The sequence below is a fragment of the Mustela putorius genome, unplaced genomic scaffold, assembly GCF_011764305.1.
Source record: "Mustela putorius furo isolate JIRA1106 unplaced genomic scaffold, ASM1176430v1.1 tig00000253_pilon_pilon_pilon, whole genome shotgun sequence".
Classification (NCBI taxonomy): Eukaryota; Metazoa; Chordata; class Mammalia; order Carnivora; family Mustelidae; genus Mustela; species Mustela putorius.
Window position 1 is genome coordinate 6870971 of NW_025421329.1, and position 25102 is coordinate 6896072.

Consider the following 25102-nt stretch of genomic DNA (forward strand, 5'->3'; position numbering starts at 1 on the left):
GAAATTTCCAGTTACTTTCCCTTTCCTCAATTAGGTTCCTCAATTATATAATTCACATAAGTCTCTCCTAATTCTGTTTGGATTGTGTTCTCAGAACCATAGCAAGGGAGAATAGTATCACACTGACAGACCTGTCCTCCCAGTGTGGCATTTCTGTAATTAAGGAAAAGCTATTTCTGTGTGGTAATGATACAATTTTCATCATCTCAAAGCTGCTTTCAATATCATGTGCTCCAGATCTCTGGACAAGTCACAGTTTAATTGGCTAACTCACAAAACTAAGAGCTAAGGCCACAGGACCCACTGACTAGTAGATCTGAGCAAAGAGCAAAAATATGCCCTCTTCTGCCTCAGACAAGAACACAAGCAGGTGAAATAAGTAAGGTAACCCGGCCATGTCAAAATAGGAAGGAATACTCTGGAAGCTTCAATGTGTTGCTCAGTGTAAAGGGGATTTCATGACAGAGATGTCATTTTGTGAGTTCTGGAGAATTCTGAACAGAGGGCCCCCTATCTAAAATCCACCAGTGAGTTTGTTGCGTGCACACAAGTGAAGCTGGTATGACTCATGTATAGTCTGGGAGAGACTGATGAGTCTCGTCCTGGGACGGAGCTGTCACTCATGCTCGCTACTGCTTCAGTTGCACAACAGGCTCCAGAATGCACGGATGCTTAACAGGCTCAGAACAAATGCTCGCTTCTTCAGTCTTAAGAAATCAACCCCATGTCCTGCCACTTCTTGTCCTGACAGAGTTTCAAAGTCCCTCCGCCTGGGCCCTTCTGCCTGCTGCTGCCAGGCGGCACGCACTGGTGACACTGGTCATGGTACACACCTAATAGGCTGACCTCCTTTCCCGACTAATTGCATTACATCGCCAGCTGGCTCCAGAAGGAGTCGTCTGTTTGATTGAAGAATTCCTGCTCCTCAGTAGGCCCGGCTGCTACTTTTACTAAGTAACAGTCAGGCCTGACATCCCCATTGTTCAGCTGACAGTGTGCCCATCCTAAAATCTAAGTTTTATTTGTAAATTAACCAAGAAACTTCCTGCCAGAACAGTGCTGCCTGGAGACTGATAATGTGGGCCTTTCATCCCTTTTCACTCGTACTGTATCACTGCCAATTTGTTTTTTATGCGGCTGGCCAGCCTGAGGCTATAAAAGCCTTGTAAGACATAAGTGCAATTATAGTCCTGGAGTCAAATGAATTGGACAAATCCAATAGCACAGCTCTGTCCCCACTCTGCAAACCCCTACAGCAGTTAGATTAGCTGTGAAAAATCTAATCTAGCTAGAGCTAACAAATTTCTGCAGTGAAGGATCAAGAGTTCAGTATGGGGTTGCAACCGGATTGTGGAATTGAAAAAGTGCCCCCATGACAGGGGCAGAAGAGAGCATGAATCACTTTAGAATTTTGCAGCTCATTTTTAAGCTGTTAGGGACAATTTAGTTAGAATAAGACAAGGAACTGTGGGCTGCTGTTACTGTGACTGATTTTTAGTCTGGCTGTGAGACATCCTGATAAAGAGAGTTTGTCACTAATGATGCTAAATCTCAGAGCTGCAAAAGGTATCAGCTGAATTTTGATTATTACAGTAGGGAATCTTTCAACCAGGCCAAGCCTTGCAACATTATTTATGGCAAGGCGTTTTATCAAGAAAACATGATGCCTTTTCGTGAAAGAAAAAAAAAAAAGAAAAGAAAAAGGAAGAGAGGTAAAAAACCAAAAGAATCCTATCTAGGAAATAATTTTTAAAAATATTTTAAATAAACCTATTAACAAAATAGTTCTCAGTCATAAAAAAGTCATAGAATATGGCAACACATTTGCAGATTAGCAGTAATTTACAAGGCACTGCAAGTATAAAGGATATAGAAGCCCTGCCCAAGGTCCTGATAATCTGAAACAGAGCAGGGTCCCCCTTTAATAAGAATATCGCCACCAGGGTGGCCATTAAAACCTAAGCCATGGAGGCAGTTCCTCCATGCCTGAAGGAGGCAGCACATGGCCGTCATGCTCTGCATGTCCCAGACACTTAGTCACTGTGAATATGTTGTCTGTGATTGTGCTGCGACCCAAGTTCTGAGGTTTTATGAATACCACCGCCCACGATATAGGTGGTCTAGACATCTGGAGCTGTAGTGATGAAAAAGCAAAACTGCAGAGAGAAGAGATGAGGTGGTAACAGTGGGGCCCACTGGCCAATATTAGTCACTCCTAATGCGGCAGGAGAAAAAGGATTCGATTAGACCAGTGGGCAATGATGAGGGCTGATGTTAGAAATCCTACACCAGGCACCATGCTAAGCAGTTGTATGAGCATTATCCATTTACTTCGCAACAACCCTGTGACTGTTTTTAATCTCGTTTAGTAGATGGGGAAACTGAGGCACAGACTACTAACAGTTGAGCTCACGTCTGCCTGTCTCTAGACCCTGGCTATAACCACCACACTTAATCCTTTAATGGATTTTTTAGTTCCTCAATGAGCTATTTTCAATCCTTTAATGGATTTTTTAGTTCCTCAATGAGCTATTTTCCCATCCACTGAGGTGCTGCTGTAGTTTTATTGCATCCTTGTAGGAAGTGAGTGGGTGTGAGGTAGGGATTCCAGGCTCACTCTGCCACCCACTAGAGCAGGCTAGCTGCAGTTGTTCCTTTCATCTGGAAACTCAGAGAAGTGGGTCAGACTTCTAGGCTTCCTTCCCAGACTAAAATTCCTCTTCTTTTAAGGTGCTCCTCACCTCTAATAGAGGGTTACCTGAAGTAACCATCTTGCAGGTTTGAAAGTTTAGGGCCATGTACCCCTGGGGAGTTCCTCAAAGGTGGAGGAGGTTTCCTCTCAATTCTAGAGAAAATTGCCTCCTGGGCCCAAGTTGGAAGAGAAACAAGGTCAGTGCCAAAGGTGGGACCCCTAGGCAGGAGCACACCTGTACTTGTGATTTTCACAGATACTGCCCAATTGCCCCCAGCAAGCCTGGGAGGTGCCTGCTTTCTCAGCAATTTGTCAGGACAGAGTCCTTGCATCTTAAGACCTTTGCCAACCTGAGAGGTCAAGAATGCTATTTTCTGTCAGTTAATAGTCAGATGAAGGAAGATCCCAAATTAACAACATTTAAGACCCTTCCTTTTCCTATTAATCTTAGGATTTAAGACTCAAACTTTTCATTTATTTCTTTGTCTAATTTTGCCAAGTTAGATATTTCAGATTAATTACAACTGTAGCTTGAGAAGAAATACACTGAAATTGCACCCAGAGGAAATCAGTCTCGGTGCATGTCATGCCAAGGGCTTTGACTGGACTATAAGAGTCTCACCTATAAACCATGGTGGCTAAGAATGGTCCTCAATCCTCAAAGAGACTTCTTACCTTTTTGGTGAGTGAATCATCTGAGTCTGATGGCATCCGAGTTGAAACGTGGAAAATCACTTCCACAGTCGAGGTAGCATAGTAAGGGGCAGTCTGCCCTGTGCTGCCATTGCGTTGAAGTCCGCCCATGAACCCACAGTGGGTTGAGAGATCCACCTGACGCAGGTAACAAAGAGGGAAGAGTGAGGGTCAACCCTAAATTGTTTTTACCAAGCAAAAATGTCCTTTCTTTTAAAGAAATATAATTATTTTCATTTTGATTTCTGATAACAAACAAATATAATACTAAATTAGACAAAATCAAAACATTAAAGAAACCTTCACAATGTGGATGCCTAGGTAGCTCGGCTGTTTAAGCCACTGCCTTCAGCTCAGGTCATGATCCTGGAGTCCTGGGATAGAGTCCTGTATCGGGCTTCCCCTGCTTTGCAGGGAGCCTGCTTCTCCCTCTACCTCTGCCTCTCCCCCTGCTTGTGTTCTCTCTTTCTCTCTCTATGTCAAATAAATAAATAATACCTTAAAAAAAAAAAAAGAAAGAAACCATTACAATGAAAGTGCTCCAAAATCCTATTAACCTAAGAAAAGCACCATCACAAATTTGATGCACATTTCTCTAGCTTTTTTCCATCTTATACATACAGACATATGAATACGTGTGTATGTATGTGTATTTATATGTGTTTATGTACAAACACACACACACACACACAGAGCTTCCCTATTGATGGATTTATGGGATTTTCTGCTTTCTCAAACAGTGCTGGTATCATCAAATCACAAGGAGCATTCAAAGGAATGTTTTGGTAGGATGTTATATCAAAGATTCCAGATGTTTTAAAATTTAATAGCCATGGGGCACCTGGGTGGCTCAGGTCATGATCCCAGGGTCCTGGGATCGAGGCTCATATCAGGCTCTCTGCTCAGTGGGGAGCCTGCTTCCTCCTCTCTCTCTGCCTGCCTCTCTGCCTAAATAAATAAATAAAATCTTAAAAAAAAAAATTTAACAGCCATTGCTAAACTATGCTTCAAAGGGGTTGTTTTGATTTACACCACTACTACAAGTCTGGAAGTTATCATTCTTTTATTATTATTTTTCTTTTTCACGTTATGGTGTGAATAATCACTTCTTAGTCATTGCCTAGGACCCATACCCCCTTTTTAAAATTTAACTTTTCATGAACTAGTATTCTTTCAGTAAAGCATTTATTGTAACACAACTGAAAAAAAGCAATAGAAGAATCTCTTCTGTGCCAAATACAATCAATATATACACTAAATTAATGTTCTAGTCTTTTCTTAAAACTCCAGTTAAGAATGTGTTGGTTTAAAAAGTATATTGGTTAAAATGATTAAGTATATTCTACAATAAGTAAAAAGTCACTTCCTTAGTAAGAAGGACAACTTATTGGAGTACAGTTAACACTTTCAGACTAAAATCTACTTGACATTTTATAAAGTACATGGTCTTGACCTTGATGTAGGGTTCTCCTGTTCCCATCTTCATATTAGCTTCCTTGTTAACATTTAACTCTCAGAGACAAGTCTTATTTATGTACCTAGAAAGTTTCCCACAGCACAGATAACCAAGAAACCAAAACAAAAGTAAGGAAAAGTAAGGGAACTATTTCAGATATGCTGATTTCCATTATAACTATTCTGAGTTCTTTTGGATTCTGGAGATATAATTTCCTTTAGATTTATGTTCCAAGAGACAGATAGGTGTGTGTGCAGGCACACTTGTGTATAAATGTATATGTCTGTCTGTCAGACTATTATTCAGCAGAGAAAAAGCAAATTCTTTCAGTATCAGTCATCTTGGGATCTTCCTTAGGGAAAGAGGTTGGCTGATAAACCATAATGGCTACTCTATTCTATTTTCATGACAATTTTTGACTTCATCCAGCTCTTTCTTCGTATTTTTCACCCACCAAGTCATTTATTTCTTCTCCAATCTTCATACTGCAGCTAAAACCAATGCTTCTCTGCCCATATTTATCTTCTCTTTCCATATACTGTCTATGGCTGGGTGAGTCAATTTGACTACTCGCTTTGGATAAAAAGAAGATGAAATTTAACATTAAAGGAAAAGTTAAGGGAAACAAAAGTTCATGTATGGAAGTACTGAAAAGCAACTAACAGAAGATGCCAAATTCAATACATGCATCAACTCTGTAACACTATCTGTACTGGATTTGAACGTAAAATCTTGTATGATTGATGTTCAGTTTATATATATCCTTAAATAGTGCTGGTCAATAAACAGCTCCCAAATGAAATGAATTACCTCCCATCCAAGTCCGGCAACAAAGTCTTCATATGCTTGGCTTCCTCTTTCATTAGAGAGGATTGAACACTTGTCTTCTTGACCTTCAGCAATGTAAAACACTGCAATTTTGTGCGTTTCACGGCTATAAATTTTTCAATTTAAAGGAGTTAGAATTCTCATATTTAAAATTTTATTTCACTACAGCTACCAGCATGATTCCTAATACAGAGCTTTACATTTACGGAGAATTTACTAGGGGTCAGTCACTGTTCTGACAAGGTTCAACACATGGTCTCATTCACTCTTGCAAACACTCTAAAGAGACAATTATCATCACTTCCCTTGTAGAGGTGGTTGAAAGGAGGCACAGAAAATTAAACAAAAAGCACACAGCAAGTGGGAGGCCAGGAATTGAAGCAGGGCAGTCTGGTTCTTGAGATCACTCTCAGAACATGTGACATATTTAACAGCATGTTAGAACACATTATTGGACAAACTCTCTACATTTTCGGTGTAAAAAAAAAATATATGTGAAAGCATTTCACATAGATACCAGTTGAGACTAGGTCTATGTGACTGCCTATATTTTACTTAACACACTTTGAAAGAAGGATACTAGATAGCTCCCTGACTGGAACTGTATCATTCATCCACTTCCTCCATGATGGATTTTGGGTGCTTTACTGTTAAATCAAGTTAGCATGATCTGTACTCTGAGGACAGGAGTCCTGCCTTTTTGCCTTTTGTATATGTACCCTGGTCCTTGGCATATAGTAGTTGCTCAGTTAAATCTCTGTTGACAAGAGACCCAATGCTATATATAAATATATTAATAACCAATTTCTACAAATTATACCCTAAAGTGTTAAAATAACTAGACTTTTTTACCTGGCAATTTGGTGATGGTTTAGAGATGAAGGCACTGTGCTAATTCAGAGCTTTCATCAAGAACCACTCATTCTGTGGCCCCATCATCCAAGTTTTATTCAAGTCTCTATTTTTTAAAATTTTGGATTATCACCAGCAGAGCAGTTCTACCTTCCTTATTATTTTTGCATTGCATTCTGAAAAACCTCATAGGAAAAACTACCAAGTGTCAAACATAAAGAAATGTTTCTACAGTCTTAATTGTTCAACATCTTAACACCATAATCTGATTAGACACCTATACTAGTGGAATTTAGGCTCTATATTTTAACATATTTACAAATATTTCCTTCTGTAGGACTTATGTTTTTACTTAATAAGTAGAATGAAATGAAACTGAACTAAAATGTCATAAAAATAAATCAAGGATTCATTTCTCCCACAGTTCATGAGTAAAATTAGAAAATACAGAAAGGAAAGAGAAGAATAAAAATTCACTTATGTTCTCTGCTTCTATGTTGAAATTGCAACTGTTGGGATTTTAAGATGCATTTTCACATACAAAAGTGAGTTACTACACCCTGTTTTGCAACTGATAATTTTAACTCAAAATATTTGTGAACACTTTTACTGTATAAAATATGCATAACATAAAAGTCACCATGTAAACCATTTTTGAGCGGGAACACTTTTATATCATGTGTTTGTATGACAAAGTTATTAATGGTTGTGTAACGTTCCAGTATATGAATATACGTTATCCCAAATCCTTATCATTGGACCTTTAAGTTGCTTCCAATTTTAAAGACACTATAATATTATCTTTGATATGTCCTTTGAATACATTCATAGAAAAAGAATCTTGGTCATTGCCTACTTTTAAGGCTTTTGATGAGCGCTATGCTGCTACCTCTGGAGAAAGTGGACATCCTGAATGCTCTGACTGGCATGGCACAAGCACACAGTTGGCGGCACCTCTCTTAATGGGAACCAACCATTGCTGTGAGAAGAGGGAAGTTTTATGGTGACTGATCTAGGGGACTGATGCTCTAGAGTAGAGACCATGTGCTCTCAGACTGTCAGAAAGCTTGTTCTCAGGTAGTACAGAGCCCTAAAACTACCACACCATTTATTCCTTGAGTGACAGGCAGGACACACCCACTAGAATTTGACTAGCTTATTCTCAGAGCTATAATAATTTGGGGGCTCAGATGATGACAGAGATCATGACTTATGACCTGAAAGACTGTCTTTTTCAACAAAAGGAGAAAAAGTATAGTCACTCAATTCCTTTCTGTAGCTCTCTCTGTATATTCAAAAGTCCTCAGCATGTGATTGTTCTCTGTTCTATACATATAACAAGACCATCTCAGGTTTATCTGAAACATTTTTGTTGACTCTCCTCAAAGTCCAAGCTTTTGATCTTGTAGTTGCTCGCAGGTCCTCGAGTCCTCATTAACACAACATGGGAGCACAAGAGCTAAGCCCCAGTGACTGCCTGACTGATGTAGGTGTAAGGAAAGGTGACCTTTAGCTGTAAACATTCATCAAATTTCACATCCTCCAAAATGTTAGCACCACAGAGAGCCTGCCAGGATCAGACGCCGTGTCTGGTCTTATTAGAGCCAGGCTTTTGAAATGATAATTAGCAACAGCACTTCATATCCATAAGCTGCACCACCAATGCATGAAGGAGCAGGTAATTCAGGAACGCAGGCACATAAAATCAACATTTTCTCTTCTTCATTAGAATGCATTTTTCTTTCTTATTAGGAATAGACCAAAATAGCTCAGTTTCCTTGTGCTGTCACATTACAAAGCCAAACAAAGAAAAAAAACCATGAGTTTAACTTTCACTTTACCATGTGGTGACAAGAGGTATTAATATTTAAAAGAGAAACCCACTGTAATTTGCATGTGCATTCATGACACCTTTTACATCTTCATTATCTTCACGATATATAGATGATAGTTCCCACGCAGTCTCTACTTTTCCTAAGAACATGCTAAGCAGGAACTATGCCTTGACAGCAGGGAGATAAACTGGTATCAGAAATAAACACAGCCGGGCGCCTGGGTGGCTCAGTGGGGTAAGCCGCTGCCTTCGGCTCAGGTCATGATCTCAGAGTCCTGGGATCGGGTCCCGCATCGGGCTCTCTGCTCAGCGGGGAGCCTGCTTCCCTCTCTCTCTCTCTGCCTGCCTCTCCATCTACTTGTGATTTCTCTCTGTCAAATAAATAAATAAAATCTTTAAAAAAAAAAAAAAAAAAAAAAAAAAAGAAATAAACACAGCCACCCTAACTAAAAGTTGAAGGACAGGTATATTCTTACCTGTTAACTAACCAATACATGGACTGTCTAGATAGATTTCTCATACCTAGAGTCCCCAACTTATTTCCACTTTTCTTTTTTTCCAAAAAGAACCTCAAACACACCCTGTACTATTAACAAAGTAAATTGATACCTTTTTTAGATATTAAGAAGCAAAGGTTAATCAAGGGACATAAGATTTGCTTATCAGCTCTCCAAAGCCATATTTTACTGCAACAGCACCCCAGGGAGCTCATCCAATGGTACCGCATGCAACTAAAGTGCATTAACACTCAAATTGGCCACAATTACAAGATACCGATGTATTCACTTAATACTAGGAAGCATGGAATAATTCAACATATGCTTGAAAAGCTGAGTTTGGAGCCCAAGTGACTGCTTGTTTAATACTGAAGGACAAGAGGGAGAGAGAAGTGAACCCCTGAGTCCTTCACAAGAAACCCCTCACAGAGTTTCCACAGAGAATTTGGTCTCTATGCTTCTAGAGAAAAAGAAGCATAACAACAATTGGGAAACTGAATATGATGAAGGGTAATGTGAGGAATAATGGCTTCAGGTTTTTCATCTGTAATGAGATACCTAATGATATTCTATGGGGAATAAGAGAGGAACAAAAAGCTATTTTTTAGAAAATGAGTTTTTTAAAAACTAATACTAAACAAGCAGTTTATTCAAGACTTTGAAGCACCTGTTATGTACAAAGCACTACACTTACTATTGCCTAAGATGTTTTTGGAAGCACACATTTCCCCCAAATCAAAAACTGGTCCTGAGTTCATCTGTACAATTACTTCCAAGATTGTACAGATAAAGGGCACACCTGAGATTTGACCAGCTTTGAGAAGAAGCCTCACTACTAGGAAATTACTAACTGAAACACACTGGTTTTAAGCTTGCCCCCGTTATACAGCAGAGACTGCAGCCAGTGCATTGGGACACAACACAGGTTATACAGTCAGACTTGCTTGGTTTAAACAACATGGTTACATGTGAGCACAGGTAGGTGTCTGAGCCTGGTAAGCCTCTGTTCCTCACTGGAGAAAGAGGAATTTAATCTCTACAGAGATTAAACGAGAATGAATGTCCACTGGCTGCCCCATGAAAAGGTCCTCAACCAAAGACAGATTGGATAGGAGCAATGACTTCTTCTCAGCATAGTAAGCATGTAAGCTTACTCCTCAAGGGGGAAAACACCAAAGGTATGGCATGTGCAGATGTTACCAGATTCTGATTACAGAATGACCTTTGGGTGTCTCTGCAGGTGTATTCATTCCTGCAGCTCTGTCATCCAAGCACACATTCTCATAGGCAGGAAGGAAGTAGAATGATATACTTCAACATACCACTGACGGGAGTCCAGATTTTTTAGCTCTCTCAATAGTTTGGAATTTTTCTTCAACAGATGGAAATTTTTTCTATTAAAAAAAGAGATGGAAGAAAAGATATATAATCATTACAGACCAATTTTCCCTTTCTAATCAATCAACAAACCTACCTACTCATCTATCCACATACCTATCCATAACCCTCTTCATTCATGAAAGATTTATGATCTGAACCCACAGAATGAGCTCCATTCTCCTTAAGACATTTGAAGGCATCAAAATTCCATGACACTCCATCACTATCCACTGGATGGCTCGGAGGTGAATAAGTGTGTCACTGATGTGTGTGTGCCTGTCTGTGCCTTTTTTCACTATCAGCTCTGCTGTGAATCCCTTTTCCCTATATCTGTCCTTAGAAACCCCACTCCACAGTCAGGATCCAGTTCAAGCCCAGCCCTTTCACAAAGTCTTCCCTTACTATCCCACACTTTGCACTGGGTTAACTGTTCCTCTTGGACCCCCATGTCGTGCTATCTTTCATCAGAGTTGTGCCAAGTCTACCTCCTTCACCAGACCTCAGGTGAGATGGTGGCTTATTCATCTTCGGAGTCCATTTGCATCTTTTGTGACAACAGAAGCAATAATGGACAGAGCAGTAATTAAAACACACACACATGCACACAGAAAACATCTGATACTCTTTAAAATGTAAGAGATGTTTGAAATTCAGTATGTGCATCAGTAGAGCAGAATTAGTTCCACTTGTAGCTTTAACTTAGCAGCAGAGAATAAACGGTAAAAGTAGAAAGAAAAACCTCCATTTCTATTCTCTGCTTCCCAAACTGAGAACAAGAACAAACACACAAAAATAATGATAAAATAGGTGAAGGTCTAGAGAGGATTGTTACCTTCTGTCCCAAGAATTCATCCCCAAGTCATCAAGCAACAACCTGCAGAAATAAAAGGGTCCTCGTGGCTCTACTGGTGAGGGCTGCTCCTGGCTGGTGATCTTCATGGCTGAGTCAGAGTTACACCTCTGGATGTAGTTGTCTTCTTGGGCATTCTGGCGCAAAATGACCTCAATGATTTCCTTCTCCTGGTCACGGTTCATTCCCCGTGGGGGTGGGGAGGGCTCATTTAGATTTAGCTGTGATGGTAAAAGGCATTCGGGACTTGTGTGGCCAATGTTTTCAAGTAATTTGTCGAGGACATCATCTCCCTCCTCAATTTGAGAAAAATCCTTCTGAGCTCCCAAAGCTTGAGGTTGCCAGCCCGAAATCAGAAATGCAGGATTTCTGCTGCTGGGTGCTAAGCAGCCTTCCAATGGTCCATACAAAACCTTCCCATCCCAAGAGTACTTCCCTGAGATATCCCGCACGATTACTCTGACGTCTGACAAAGCCCCCCCCCGTGAGCCACCTGCTGGCCCTTCTGAGGGTGTCTGAAGGTAGGAGATGAGGGTGCTGTCATTCAGCACAAAGAGCTGAAGGTTTGGGCTCCGGAACACCTCGGAAGACAGCTCGGGGGCCTCGGCGTGTGCGTTGTCATGGTTCTCACTGACCAGGCTGTGCAGCACGGCGGGGCCCCCACACAGCGGGAAGTGTCCCAGGTGGTTCACCAGGTGGGCCATCACCATGCGGGCAGTCAGGGGGATCAGCTCCAAACTCCTCCTTTTCCGCTCTGTGAGCCAGGATAAGGGAACATAGCAGACAATGGGGAAGGAAGGTCAAAATCTGTACTCAGAATGTTGAATTTGTGTTAGTCTGGGCATTTTTTTCATCTATTTTCTTTTTTGACACTAATTCTATGTGAATTATAAGTACAATTTATATAGATTGCTAGAAATAAGTCAATCAGAGAAAGACAATTATCATATGAACTGACATGTGGAATAAGAAACAAGGCAGAAGATCATAGGGGAAGAGAGGAAAAAATGAAACAAGACAAAAATGCAGTTATCTGGTGATAACTCGACAGAGCAGGCTACTGAACTGAGGACAAAGGTCCAGGGAGACAAACTATAAGAGACTCTTAATCTCAGGAAACAAACCACAGGTTGCTGGTGGGGAGGGGAGTGGGGGGATGGGGTACCTGGGTGATGGACATTGGGGAGGGTGTGTGCTATGGCAGAGTGATGGGTGTAAGACTAATGAATCACAGACCTGTATCCCTGAAATAAATAATACACTATATGTTAATTTAAAAAAATAAACAAACAAGAAAGCAAATAAATAGATTGATAAAAGAACCAACTTCCATGAAGATCTCATTCTAGGGACACTTAAAAATCTGTAGATACAGCAGTAAACCAGAGAATTTCCCTGTCCTGAAAGAGCTGATGGTTCAGGAAGTTCTGGGAGGTGGAACCTGCAGCTGGAGAGGATCCGGTGGGAAAGGTGGTGGGTTGGAGGTCCAGGTCACAGAGGTTACTCCACTCCCTTCACCAGGGTAAAGGCAGATGCTGATGAGGAAATGAATCAAGCTTGTGATGTTGCGGATGGATTGACGAAATCTGCTTTAAGATCTTTGTGACAATTTATGTTTTGTTGCTTGGGCATTTTAAATATTTAATGGAATCTGATTCATTAATTAACTCACAGAAATAGAAGGCTTTAACTGAATTTGCAGTTGATGATTAACTAAGAGCAAGTGACTTACAAAATGTTTAAGGCTTCAAAAGTATAGGAAGACTGACATTAGCATGTGAAGGTGGGCTCTGTGAAATGCAGGAGTAAAGGAAGAAGCAGAGAAACAATTGGTAAGCACGGAGGGAAACAACCACTTAAGCTTCAGAGTAGTCAGAGAAATTGTAATTTGCCAAGGTTAGAAAAGAACTGTGTATTAATCGAAGAACAACTGAAAATGAACTCTTTTAATTTCAATAAAAAATATCACTAGATATTTAAGTAAGACTTGTACTTTGGGCTTAAAGGTTTAAGAAATACTTGGTTTCTAAAATCATAATAGAAAACTCAAATATTAATTAAACACAAATAACTCTAAATTATGCTTTCTGATGCTAAACAACTTCCTTCTCAGATATTAAAAATTCAATGAACTTATCTATGAAACATTAATTGTATGATGTATAAATCCTACCAAGAAACAATCAAATCCTAGAGTGTAGGAACCTCAGTGTGATGACTGATGAACAAGATCGTCCTTTTTCTTGAATTTCTTCTTAATTTTTGTTATTCAGTGAATAAGAAATCACTGTATGCAAGAATGCAAAATAAAATCTTACATGAAAACGTGAGTTTTCATAACCAAAGGTCATTTACATCCATCTCTGACAAATTCAACTGTCCTTCCTGACCCTTGTAGAAAAGTGTATGATTTCCATACAGCTGAGAAATTTAAGCACCTCAACTAATTCCCCTGAAATCACAGTTATGAATGCCTTTGCTTTTGTGTCCATATTAACTTTTTCAAAAGTTACAGATGCTTTTTATTCATGCTTATCATTCCATATGAATATGTGCTCTGTCAGAAATGTTAATGCCCCAAACAACAAAGACATGGCCAGCTGGGGGTTCAGGAGGCTATGGTGACAGCGCATGGTGATAACTCGACAGAGCAGGCTACAGAACTGAGGACAAAGGTCCAATTTGGTAAAGCCCAATGCAGACAATTATAACTGGAAAAGCAACTTTCCTCTGCTTTTACTTACATAGGTTGTGCTTTCAATCTGAGATACATACAAATTTATATTTTAAGGAATGTGTTTGAATTCTACAGTGGGAAATCAAGTGGAGTCACACTAATCAAGCCATAAACCATGACACACCCAATAAAAACTCCAAATATTTTTGGTATTGAAAAGTAAGGAAAGGAATATTTGTGAAGTAAAAATTGTTTTTCCTGACAGAAAAACTTCAGCTGCATCTATTGCCTGTGGTTCCCTGAAAAATAAAGAGAAAACTAGACTCCATTCATGAGAAAATCTCATAGCTTCCACAAACTATGAAAAATATAATCTAAATATTTATCTTACTTCGCTAAATTTAGAGATGAAACAGAAAGGCAGTAATTTTAGTTTTGCCTTTTAAATTTCAGTTTTTAAAGCTCCCCTCTTTCCTTCTTTTTAAAGCAATTAGGTATTAATGATGAGAAATTTGAGCACCTGTGTTTACCATCAGTGGCTTTTCCTTGAGCTAGGCCAGCAGGCACCTCAGCTGGAGGCAACTGAATGTGTCTCTTGCTTACAACTATTTGAAAGTAGTATTTATATCAAATAGTACATAATAGGGAATGAAAGAGTCACTTGAATATAATAGATAAAAATACAGTATTACTTCCCAGAAACATGAGAGAAAAAACAGTTTGGTTATGAATGATAAATTATGACACTGAATGAAAACAAAAAACTCTCAAATACAAGCACATTTGTGTTTAACCTAAAACACTTCAGCTATCATCTTTAATTTTCCTCTCATTCTTAAGATTGTATACCCACAACAAGAGTGTCTGTGCATGCCAATATGTTTTAAAGCTGCTTTGCTTTTTTATCTAGTTAGAGTGTTAGTGAATTTTAAAACTCCTTTGCCACTGAAGTTCAAACAGTTACTTTTAGTACCACAGAACTATGTTAGGACAAGCAGCTTGCACAAGGTCTGAGGTTTTCTGGGAAATAAAGTCCAAGAGTGTTGTACATTGAAAGCAAGGTGGTCCCAAAATTTAAATGTGCATTTTCCACTAACCTGGTGAAATTATCTCATTCCTTTTCTTTACAGTGTTTTTCCCCCCTTACAGTTCCATCCTTGGACCTAGGTTTTAACTTGCAAAGTCCGTAACATTTTCATGGATGATCTAAAACTCCACACCCACATTTTATTTTTTTTTAACTTTTAGACAATTGAAGATTCACATGCACTCGTAAGAAAAATACAGAGAGATCCCAAATAGCCTTCATTCCCCTGGTAATATCTTACACAGCATAACTATAGTACAGTATCACAATCAGGAAATTTTGATTGGTATTTTGATATGATATGCCATATTTGATATGATTCATCAATATTCATAGTTTACGCATTTCGTGAGTATTTCACATGTACAGGTGATATACCTACCTTTGGACTCACATCTCAAAGCCCAGAGATAGGCTTTTGTCCTTTCAGGAAGAAGATGGTTGAGGAGATCATACAGCAGTTCCTAATCCTGACAATACCCACATATTCTAAAATAGTCCCCCTGCCATCAGCAGAGTGATCCTCATACTGTGGCATGCAAATCCCCACCTCTCTACAATGCTCTCCTAGTCTGCAACCCTCCATGATATCCTTTCGAAGTCTGCCCATCCTTCTAAGTCTGGCTTAGGTCCTTCCTCACAGCAACCCGCCACAGTGCTACTGGTTCATGAATGGGTCCTGCATTAATCCTGTCTCTCTATACATGTAAAGTTCCTCTGGGGTAGAAAATGAGACTTTTTCTATGGGTCTCATAGGTCCTCAACACAAAATTCAACTAAGAGAGGAAAAGGGAGAGGGAGCGAAGAAACAGAAAAAAAGAAGCAAGGCAGGCAGAACTTACTATCACAGAGGAGTCTAGAAAGCAGAAACAAGTTAATTTTTGAAAATAACGTAGCAAGCTTGGGCAAAGGCTACAATCTTTCCTTTTCCCACCCATGAGAATTATTATTCTGAAGAATCTCACCCTCTTCAACTGTGAGCAGGTTTCCCAAATCTGCTGAAGAATGATACTGGACTGGCTCCGAATTCTTCACATTTGCCAGTGGCAGGAAAGGGTCGTAATCCGGGGAGGACAGGTCAGCCAGGGTCAGTGTGTAGTGACTCTGCTGGGTGTATGTGCTTGAGCCACAAACACAGCAGTGCAGAACCTGTGAGAAACAGAAGGGAATGTGTGTCATGGATGTGACTAACCCCCTGTCCCTGACAACCTGCCAAACCACAATAGCACTTAGGAGGCAGGTAATACTTGATAGGGTTGGTAATACTTGAAGACATAGAATCCCTTCCATTCTAAAACATCTTCTTGGTATTTGCAAGTTTATTCTGCTCCTTTTACAACAATGCCAATAAATATATTCTCAAGACAAAAGGAAAGTGAAAGTTAAAAAGTGCTTATTTTGCCATTCTAGGTGGGAGCACACAGCTAAGTCCTGCTGTGGCCTACCAGAATGTTCATAGAACTTCTTTTTAGGGTCCAAAGCTCTACTACCTAAATATACATCATCAGTAGGACAGATACATAAATCATGGCATACTCTCATTGTGTATTACCAAACAGCAGTGAGCGAAAAATCTACAACTATTCACAACAGTATAAATGAATCACTCAGAAATAACGCTGAGTGAAGGACATCAGACACAGAAGAACATACTGCATAATTCCAGCCATACAAAGTACAAAAAAATCTACACTGTTAGACAGGCTAGCAGTTACCCCAGGTGTGTGTATGGAGATAGTGACTAGTAGGGAGGCATGATGGGGACTTCTGGGATACCAAAACTATTTAGTTTCTGCAGTTGGGATCTGGTTTCACAGGTGTAACCACTTTGTGAAAATCCATCAAGCAGAGCTTATGACTAATACAGTTTTCTGGATGCATATCATACTTCATTAAAAGAGTCCTTTAAAAATAAAATAACATTACTCAGTAAATTTGTGAATTGTGTTAATGAGGAGGTGACTTATTCATTGGTAAAACAATTTTAAGAGAAATCTTTAACAACAAAAAAAAATACTAGAAAAGAGATAAATTTAAATGACTGTGGCTACTTTATTTGGTTGAGCCAGGCCTCGTTTATAAGCCACAGAGATGACAGAAGTATCTAATGAATCCTAACAGAGTTATTAAAAGTTTTGACCAACTTTTAAGTTGTTTTTAAGAAACAACTTAAAAATACACAATACTTTTTAGTAGAATTTCAACCATGTTAAGTGTCTTCTTCCCTTGTGTTTAATACATTTTTTAAAAAGGCAACAGAGTAATAAGTTAATGACTTGGAATATATATTTTTTAAGGTTATTAGTAAGTAGGGGTGCCTGGGTGGCTCAGTCAGTTAAGCATCTGCTTTCAGCTCAAGTCATGATCTCAGGGTCCTGGGATCAAGCCCCACGTCAGGGTTTCTACTCAGGGGAGCCTGCTTCTCTCTCTGCCTCTGCTGTTCCCCCTGCTTGTGCTCTCTCGCTCACTTTCTCACAAATAAATAAAATCTTTAAAAAAAGTAAAGGTTTTAAGTTATAAATATAAATTATATTTGGCATATATATAGACATATGTAAATATAAATTATAAGTATAAATTATTTATAACCTTTATAAAAGTAAAGATTATAAATTAGTAAAGTTTTGTTACTAAAACAATACACAGAGTTGTCTCTACCTAGTAGTAATTATTCGATGATACACAAACGCTAAACTCATAAATAAGGCTTTCACAGGAGGGAATGTAAAGCCAATACAGAAGGATAATATAAAGGGTCCAGAGCAAACACCAAACCTAGGCATCAGTAGGGGGTGAAATTCAAATATTTTAAGTACTATAAAAATGACGAGGCTAAATACTTTGAAGTGATATATTTCCTTAATTTATTTCTTAAGACTCGGGGTGTCTTGGTGGCTTAGTTGGTTAAGTGTCAGCTCAGGTCATGATCTCAGGGTCCTGGGATGGAGCCCTGAGTGGAGTTACCTGCTCAGTGGGGGAGCCTGCTTCTTCCTCTCCTTCCTGCTTGTGCCCTCTCTCACTATCTCTGTCTTTTTCTCAAATAAATAAAAAACCTTAAAAAAATTTATTTCTTAAGATCTTTTAAAGCAAAGAGAGTACTGAGTCCTTTATACTTCTTCTTCCTTTGATAAGCAGATTTTGTCAAACTACAGCTGTAAATATTCCTACAGCATTAACAGTTCTTTTTAAAAATAAGTACAGATAGACCATGTTATATGAAAATTGACAGGGGGTGGGGAGCGGTGGTTTCTGGTCAAACCTCAGTTGTTTAAAGATGGAAGTCATGTGAAAATGCAAGCTTCTTTCACTGAGTAACCATTGCTTCTCTACAAGAATATCTGCTCTGTTTTCACTACTTAAATTATTCTTTTCTTTTAACATGTTTCAGCCCCCAAATATGCTTTTCAAAAGGGTACAAATAAGTAAATGTATAGAACATATTTTGGTAATTCTCTGATGCTTAAGTCTATACTCTATGTCCCTGAGGCCCAAATAGAGACTCACCCTATAGATATAATCCAGCAAAGGGGCTCTCGACGAGTGCTGCTCTTCCAGGGCCGCTGTGGACACTGGGTGGAGGAGGGTGCTCACTGGCAATGCCATGCACCAGTCCAAGAGGCAGAGTAGCAAGGACACAATAAACTGGAAGAGGAAACAGGCCCAGTAACATATACTGCAATCCTTCAAACTTTGCTACATGTAATAGCAAACAACAGAACAGTCCCTACACAATAATAATTATTCAGCAATCCTTCAAACTTTGCTACATGTAATAGCAAACAACAGAACAGTCCCTACACAATAATAATTATTCAGTGGGCACACAAATGCACAATTAATGAATAAATAAAGTTTTCACAGGGGAGACCATTAGGACCAATAGAGAAGAAAACTACAAAGGATATCCCTACATAGAACATTATTTATAATTTTGTTTTACGTTAAAAAAAAAAATCCAACCTCTGGAAAAAACTTAGATGATGTGCCACCTACCTTTTTATCTGTTTCCACTGAGGAGTACTCTGCACTTGGTAAAAGAAAAGCAATTGTGGCCACAAGGATCTGCATAAAAGACAAATCCCCAATGAAAGAGACCATAGCAATAGTCTGGGAAACTATATGATAAGATTCCCAAAATGGCCTTGCACTAAACCCAGCTTGGTGCCACCTTGCTAGAGGAAGGTGATTAAAAAGCAGAGAACAGTTTAGAGCTCCCTATGGTCCTGAAAATCAAGAGAAAGTGACAAACCCACACCTAGTCTCCATTCCACCCTACTGGTGCTGAAATTGGGGGCCCCAGAGGAAGGGACATTTCTCTCTGTGGTCACACAAGTCCTTTCATCAGTCTCCACACTTTACACAATGAAAGTAAAAATCATTTTCAAAAATAACTATGAAAATACTACCATTTGATTTTCTTATAAACCATTCATGTCTCTATCTCTTGTCCTGGTGTAAAAGTACCCAAAGGTATAAATACTCAAAGGTATTTATCTTTTGATGATAAACTGTAAGTGATCTTTGAACAACCCAGGTATTGTACCCCCTCCCCACTGCACACAGTAAAAATCCATGTATAAATTTTGACTTCCCCCCAATTTAACTACTATTAGCTGACTACAGGCCAGAAGTGTCATCAATGTGTTAATGGATCATCCATGTGTTGATGGATGATCAACACATATTTTGTTATATATATTCTACGCTGTAGACTTAAAATAAAGTAAGCTAGTGAAAAGAAAATAAAATCATAAGGAAGAGAAAATGTATTTACAGTCCTCTATTGTATTTATATAAAAAAAAATCCACATACGAATTGACTTATGTAGCTCAAACCCATGTTGTTCAAGGGTCAACTGTACATAGTTGCCCTAGAACACAACTTTACAGCTTGCAGCATCTGATATTCCTATGTCCAGAGCTCCGTTCCACTCTAGGTCACCTAACGTCTCCCTGAGAGAACAAAGTGATCTCACTGGTGAAATCTACCTAGGGCGGAGAGAAAATAAGTCAATATCACTTCTTCTCTCCCTGTAATACCACACAGAGATAAGTCAAATTTCCTTGAGAAGTTACCACTGCATGTGTAAAGAACAGGGCATGTTTCAGAAAGGGCAGCTTTCAAAACTGGCAGGAATGGATGTGCCTCATATGCAGGCACTTACAGAGGTGAGGGTACCTCTTCTTTACAGGCAAGCACCCTCAGATATAACCGGCCTCCAGGATATCATCACTGGGACGATTCTTTCTGCTCCTTCTGTCCTTTTCTCCCAGCAACTACCCTCCTACCCCCGCCCGCGGGTATTAGAGTAGTAATCTCATTACAGCTGGGTAATCATGCTATGGCAGAAAGCGTGGTCCGGGGCCTCAGTCTGGAAGAGACTCCTGTTTCACACAACAGTCCCCCTGCCCCCCGCCCCTGCATGGAGGGCATCATAACCAGCTGCCTACTCCTTGTTGGCACCATCCAAATTACTCTCGATGAATGAAGCCCAATCTACAAAAGGTCTCTTTGTTGTGGTCGTGTCTGCTTTTCAAACTCCCCAAGTGTGAGACTCTGCCATGAACACTGGTGGCTTCTTTACGTAGTGCCTGAAATCACAGCTGAGAAGAGCCAGTGCGATTTAATCTTAAAACGAATGACTTGTATGGCAATGTAATAGACAGTTCTCTAACAATTATCTGAGTATCTGTAATTCATTAAATACCGAATAGAGTGAGAGGGAAATGCTTATGTTTTAGCATTACAGGAAAAGACTTACTTCTGCAATTTTCCGAGGCAGAGAGGTTTCAAACATCTGAAGCTTTTCCCAGTAGGAAACCAGCAACTGAAGAACATCACAGGCCACCTGAGCCACGATTTTGTTAGAAAACTATAAAAGGAAACAAAACCCCAAACGAAAGGATTGAACTTAACACGTACATTTGTTCCAAGGAAGAAAAGAAGAGGCATTTCTTTCTAGTGATGTTTAGGGATATGTTTCCTTGTCTGGCATTCAATTTTTGAAAAATGTGTCCTGGTACCAGATAGCTTGTGTATGATCATCATCCTGTAACTCCGTCTCGTCCAGACTAGCTGTATTAACTTAATGTTCTGCAGAAACAAGTAGCTGTTGTTCAGTCATAGGAAAATTAAAACTGTAATTTCAGATGCCTCATGCAGATCGCATAAATTATAGTTTTGACAACTAGAGGAAATTAAAATGCAGTCGACTACTGAGCATTCCCTATGTGCTGGACCTTTTACAAGAATTTTCCTCATTTCTGCATTGATAAATGCTCACTAGCAGCTCTGCAAGGTAGACGTGATCTTCATTTTGCACCTGGAGAAACGGACTGAGCAAGTGACTTTCTGTCTTCTAAAATTAAACTGAACGCCCACATGTAATGTACTAAGAAATGTGAAACTTTGATGACTCCAAGAACATGATTCATAAGCTCTGGTGTATTCAATTACTTTGAGTATGTTTTCGGAGTCTGGAGTGTGTCCAAGGTCCTCTGGATGCTCCCATTTCTTGTGAGATGGCATGTCAATAGGGGAGGGATGGTGCTTACAAGGGCTGCTGGCTGGGGTGGATGAAACAGATGAAGGCATCCTGTGCTTCTCTCCCTGGCCAGAACCTGGGACTACTCTGCTAGCCATACCTCATTATCTACAAAAGAAAAGATTTGTCACTGATTTTGGGGAACCTCTGGATATGTGGCTTTGGGAAACCTCTGGATACGTAGCTTAGTTGTTTCCTTGCCAGGAGTTCCAAGTCCCAAGAAGCACATCCTAATTGACCTCAGCACCACACAGATACAGAAAAGTCAACATTTAGTATCTCAGTGTAAGTACATAGGACAAGGAAGAAGTTAGGGCAAAGGGGATTCATTTGAATTCAATAGGATAAACACTTCTTGATTGCCCTTTTCTGGTAGGCACCAGGGCAAGAGCATCTGTGCTCAAGGGGCTCTTCAGAGCCTGGCCTCTAGGCCTCAGGGGACTTGATGCTCATAGGCTTCTTTCAATCCTTCAAATACTCTGGCTTGCTTCTGCCCCAGGGCCTTTGTACTTGCTCCCTGCTTTGCCTGGGACACTCATTCCCCAGGTCTGCATGTTGCTGGCACTGCCACATCTTTCAGATCATGGCCCTAAATGTCTCCTCTATGAGACCACCATGTCCATCCAAAGGAGTGGCAGCCCACCTGCTCCAGCTCTTCAGCTTCATCCTGTTTCCCACTTATAGTTCCCTTATGGCATTAAGGGCTATCAAGCTGATCTTTGGTATTTCTATGCCTATTCTTTCATGTGTTTAATTTTTCCACATCTCATTCACCATTCATCATCTCATATCACTCATTCATCATTCCTAATGTCTCGCACAGCCCCCTGAGGAGTAGCACAAGGGGAGTCTGAGGTGAAGATGGAACCGAGGGAGCGAAGAACATGAGTAGGCAATGGGTGTGTTTCTGTTGCATCACAGTGGTCAAGTCATGGGGTGGAAGCAGAAGGTTGGCATGGCTCTTACATCTAGAAGATGGAAGCACACAAGAGGATGATGAGGAAATGAGAGCTATGGTAGACCAGACAATAAGCCTCTGAGCAGAGAGGGGTAAGGTGTGAGAGAGGGGGCAGACCGCAAAGAGGACAGGCTGTGGGGGGAGAGGGGATCAGGAGAGCTGAGCCTAACTCGGAAGGAGGTAGAGAAAGAGTGTCTCTGTGTAGGCAGCAGGCAGCAGGGCCCTGCGACAAGCAAGGCTAGGCTGGAGGGCTGCAAGTGGAGTGGTATTAGTCCCATGCGAATGCTGTGGGCTGGGGCAGGGAATTAATCACTCAGTCCGCACATACTCATGGAACAAGGACAATGTGCCAGCACTGATGGTGACACACGGTAGCTAAACTTGTGGTACGCACGGCAGAACTCACAGGTTGTTGAATCACTTTATGTTCTATACCTGAAACTAACATGACATTATGTGTCAGCTATACTCAAAAAAAAAAAAAAAAAAAGAAAAAGAGCAATAGACCCACTCCCTCCAAAAACCATAAGGGGAAAAGAATTCTGGGAAATGCTGTCCAGGCTCAGCTAAACTGACAAGTACTAAGGCCATAGCTCCCTTGCTGCCCCAACAGCGCACTCTGCTCCATGTACCAACATCTTGCTCTTTGAATGTATACCAGTTCATGTGCACCTCAGGGCCCTGGTACTTGATGCTCCTTCTGCCTGGAGTGCCCTTTCCCCAGACACTGCCTACCTCCTTCTCACTATTCATTTCTGCACTCACAGGCTACCTCCTCCCACTACAGAGGATCTTTTGCTTCTGGATGCTCTCTAAAGTGAACATGTGTAGTTGCTTGGCCAGTGTCAATTTCCCCCTCTCTCCTTAACTAACAGTAGATCTTTTTCCAGGTGCAAGTCCTCTCTCCCAGTTCCAGGAATATGCCCTAACTGACTGAAATTAATCAAAAGATTTTATTCCCAGCCTCAGTCACTGGCAAAAGGATGAGTGAGAAACCTTGGCTAATGCATCTCAGTACCACTTACTAGAATGCTGTGAGGGAAGTCCTGCTGAACATGAACAAGGACACGCAGGATCCTGACTTCTACTGGCAGACATCCTCCAACTGTGCGGGCATCCCACCCTAAAAGGAAGCCATCTCTGTGGACTACAGAGCAGAGGACTCAAACAATTAGGTCAGTGTTGATGCTGTTCACCTCCTGGATCAACCAGACTCAAACTCTTCCATACCCATGTATTTTCCAGCTATAAGAACTAATACATTCCCATGTTGTTTGAGCCAAAAAAGAAGAGCAAAGCACAGGGCACAAGATGAACAGGGCAGATATCGTCCCTACTCCGAAAGACTGACAATCTTGGGAATAGGCAGGGACCTATTTGTGTATATTCCTGAATGCCATGCTTAGTACTCTAGTTTGTGGGTGACCTGGTGAGGGCTTGTGCTGACAGATTCCTCTGGTGGCAGTATGGAGGACAGATCTGTGGGGGCCAGACTAGGGCTATGGGGTTGGAGAACACCCAGAGGCTCAGTTTTTAGCATAGGTAGCCAGCCTGAGTGAGGGATGGCCCTAGGGCAGCAGGACTCTATGACCCAAGACGGTGCTAGGGTAAGGAGGAGGAGCCAGTTAATGATGTCTCCTAAGATGGGGTAAAAGAAGGAACAACAGGTGAGGCTGAGGGTAGGGGCTCAGGCTGGGCTGGGGAGGCAAGGTTGGTAGCTCACCTGAGCCAGAGCCAAAGGTGACATCCTCCTTGGCCAACATCCAGGATGGGATACCTAAGTAACTACAGCTCAGGCTTAGAATACTCACCTGCCACCTGTGCTGCCCACAACAATATCCCACCAGACATAATTAGCTGGGTGGAAATCTGCAGGTGCCTATGTGGTGCACTGCTCTCATTTACTGCTGAGCTACAGGCTGGTTTTCATTGATACCCCCTGGGGAGCATTTCCCAGCCTTCTCTGACCATGCCTTCCCACATCAGATGGAACATCCAGGTCAATCTTGTCAAGTGTTCCTGAAGGGCAGGGTCAGAGCAGAGTGGTGTCCAGAGCAGTGTGGAAACCATACGGCAGGAAGCCCTTGCAGGGCTCATGCTCCCCGTGCTGCTGGGGCTGGGCCTCCTCCTAGCAGGCCCTGAGGCTCCCTGAGGCCCCTCTTCTAGAGCTGTTCCTTGTGGCCATGCTCTCCCTGCTAGGCCCTCAGTTCTCTGAGATTTATGTGCCACCTCCTTCAGTAAAAGTGCCAACTGGCACAGGAACATAGACGTCAGAGAGAGGCAGGCAGGAACACAGATGTCAGAGGGACGAGCAGACAGCTCATCCCAGGGTCCTGGAATTACATCTGTGAGTTTCCCTCTGCTATTCCTAACAGTTAAAGGGAGGCTGATTTGGCCGATCTTGGCCCTCTGATCTCTTCACAATTCAAACTGGAGTGAGTTTCTTGGCATTCTTTAGTTGCCTTCTCTCTTATTTCTAAAATGGGGAGAGCCAGAGCACCTACAGGGGCGGGGCTTCCACCAGACAGTCCCTGCACTGTGCTGGGATGCCTCCGGCAGAGTCTGGGCTCCATGTATTCTTTCTATGGTGCCTTATGTTCGTCCTCATCTTTACACAAAAGTAAAGACATTTTTGAAAATGTGGAGACCTACAACGACAAAATGTAAGCCCTCATATCCTTCTACTTTTGTTATCAATTTCCATCTCCCTGCTGTACTATATAGAACCATATAGGGTAGAAGGATAGCTATAT

At 40.9% G+C, this 25102-nt stretch overlaps 1 protein-coding gene across 8 annotated transcripts in view; it reads right to left on the bottom strand.

Moving 5' to 3' along the window:
* The window catches only part of RALGAPA2 (Ral GTPase activating protein catalytic subunit alpha 2), a 322083-nt gene that overhangs the window by 102841 nt on the left and 194140 nt on the right, over positions 1–25102 (bottom strand). For all 8 annotated transcript variants that reach the window (XM_045078460.1, XM_045078458.1, XM_045078459.1 and 5 more), the window contains 8 exons: positions 20609–20719; positions 18840–18908; positions 18351–18488; positions 15812–15995; positions 11065–11836; positions 10175–10246; positions 5652–5775; positions 3368–3523 (listed from right to left, as the gene is read on the bottom strand). In XM_045078460.1, the coding sequence (XP_044934395.1) occupies positions 3368–3523; positions 5652–5775; positions 10175–10246; positions 11065–11836; positions 15812–15995; positions 18351–18488; positions 18840–18908; positions 20609–20719 (1626 nt within the window). The remainder of the gene's footprint in view (positions 1–3367; positions 3524–5651; positions 5776–10174; positions 10247–11064; positions 11837–15811; positions 15996–18350; positions 18489–18839; positions 18909–20608; positions 20720–25102) is intronic.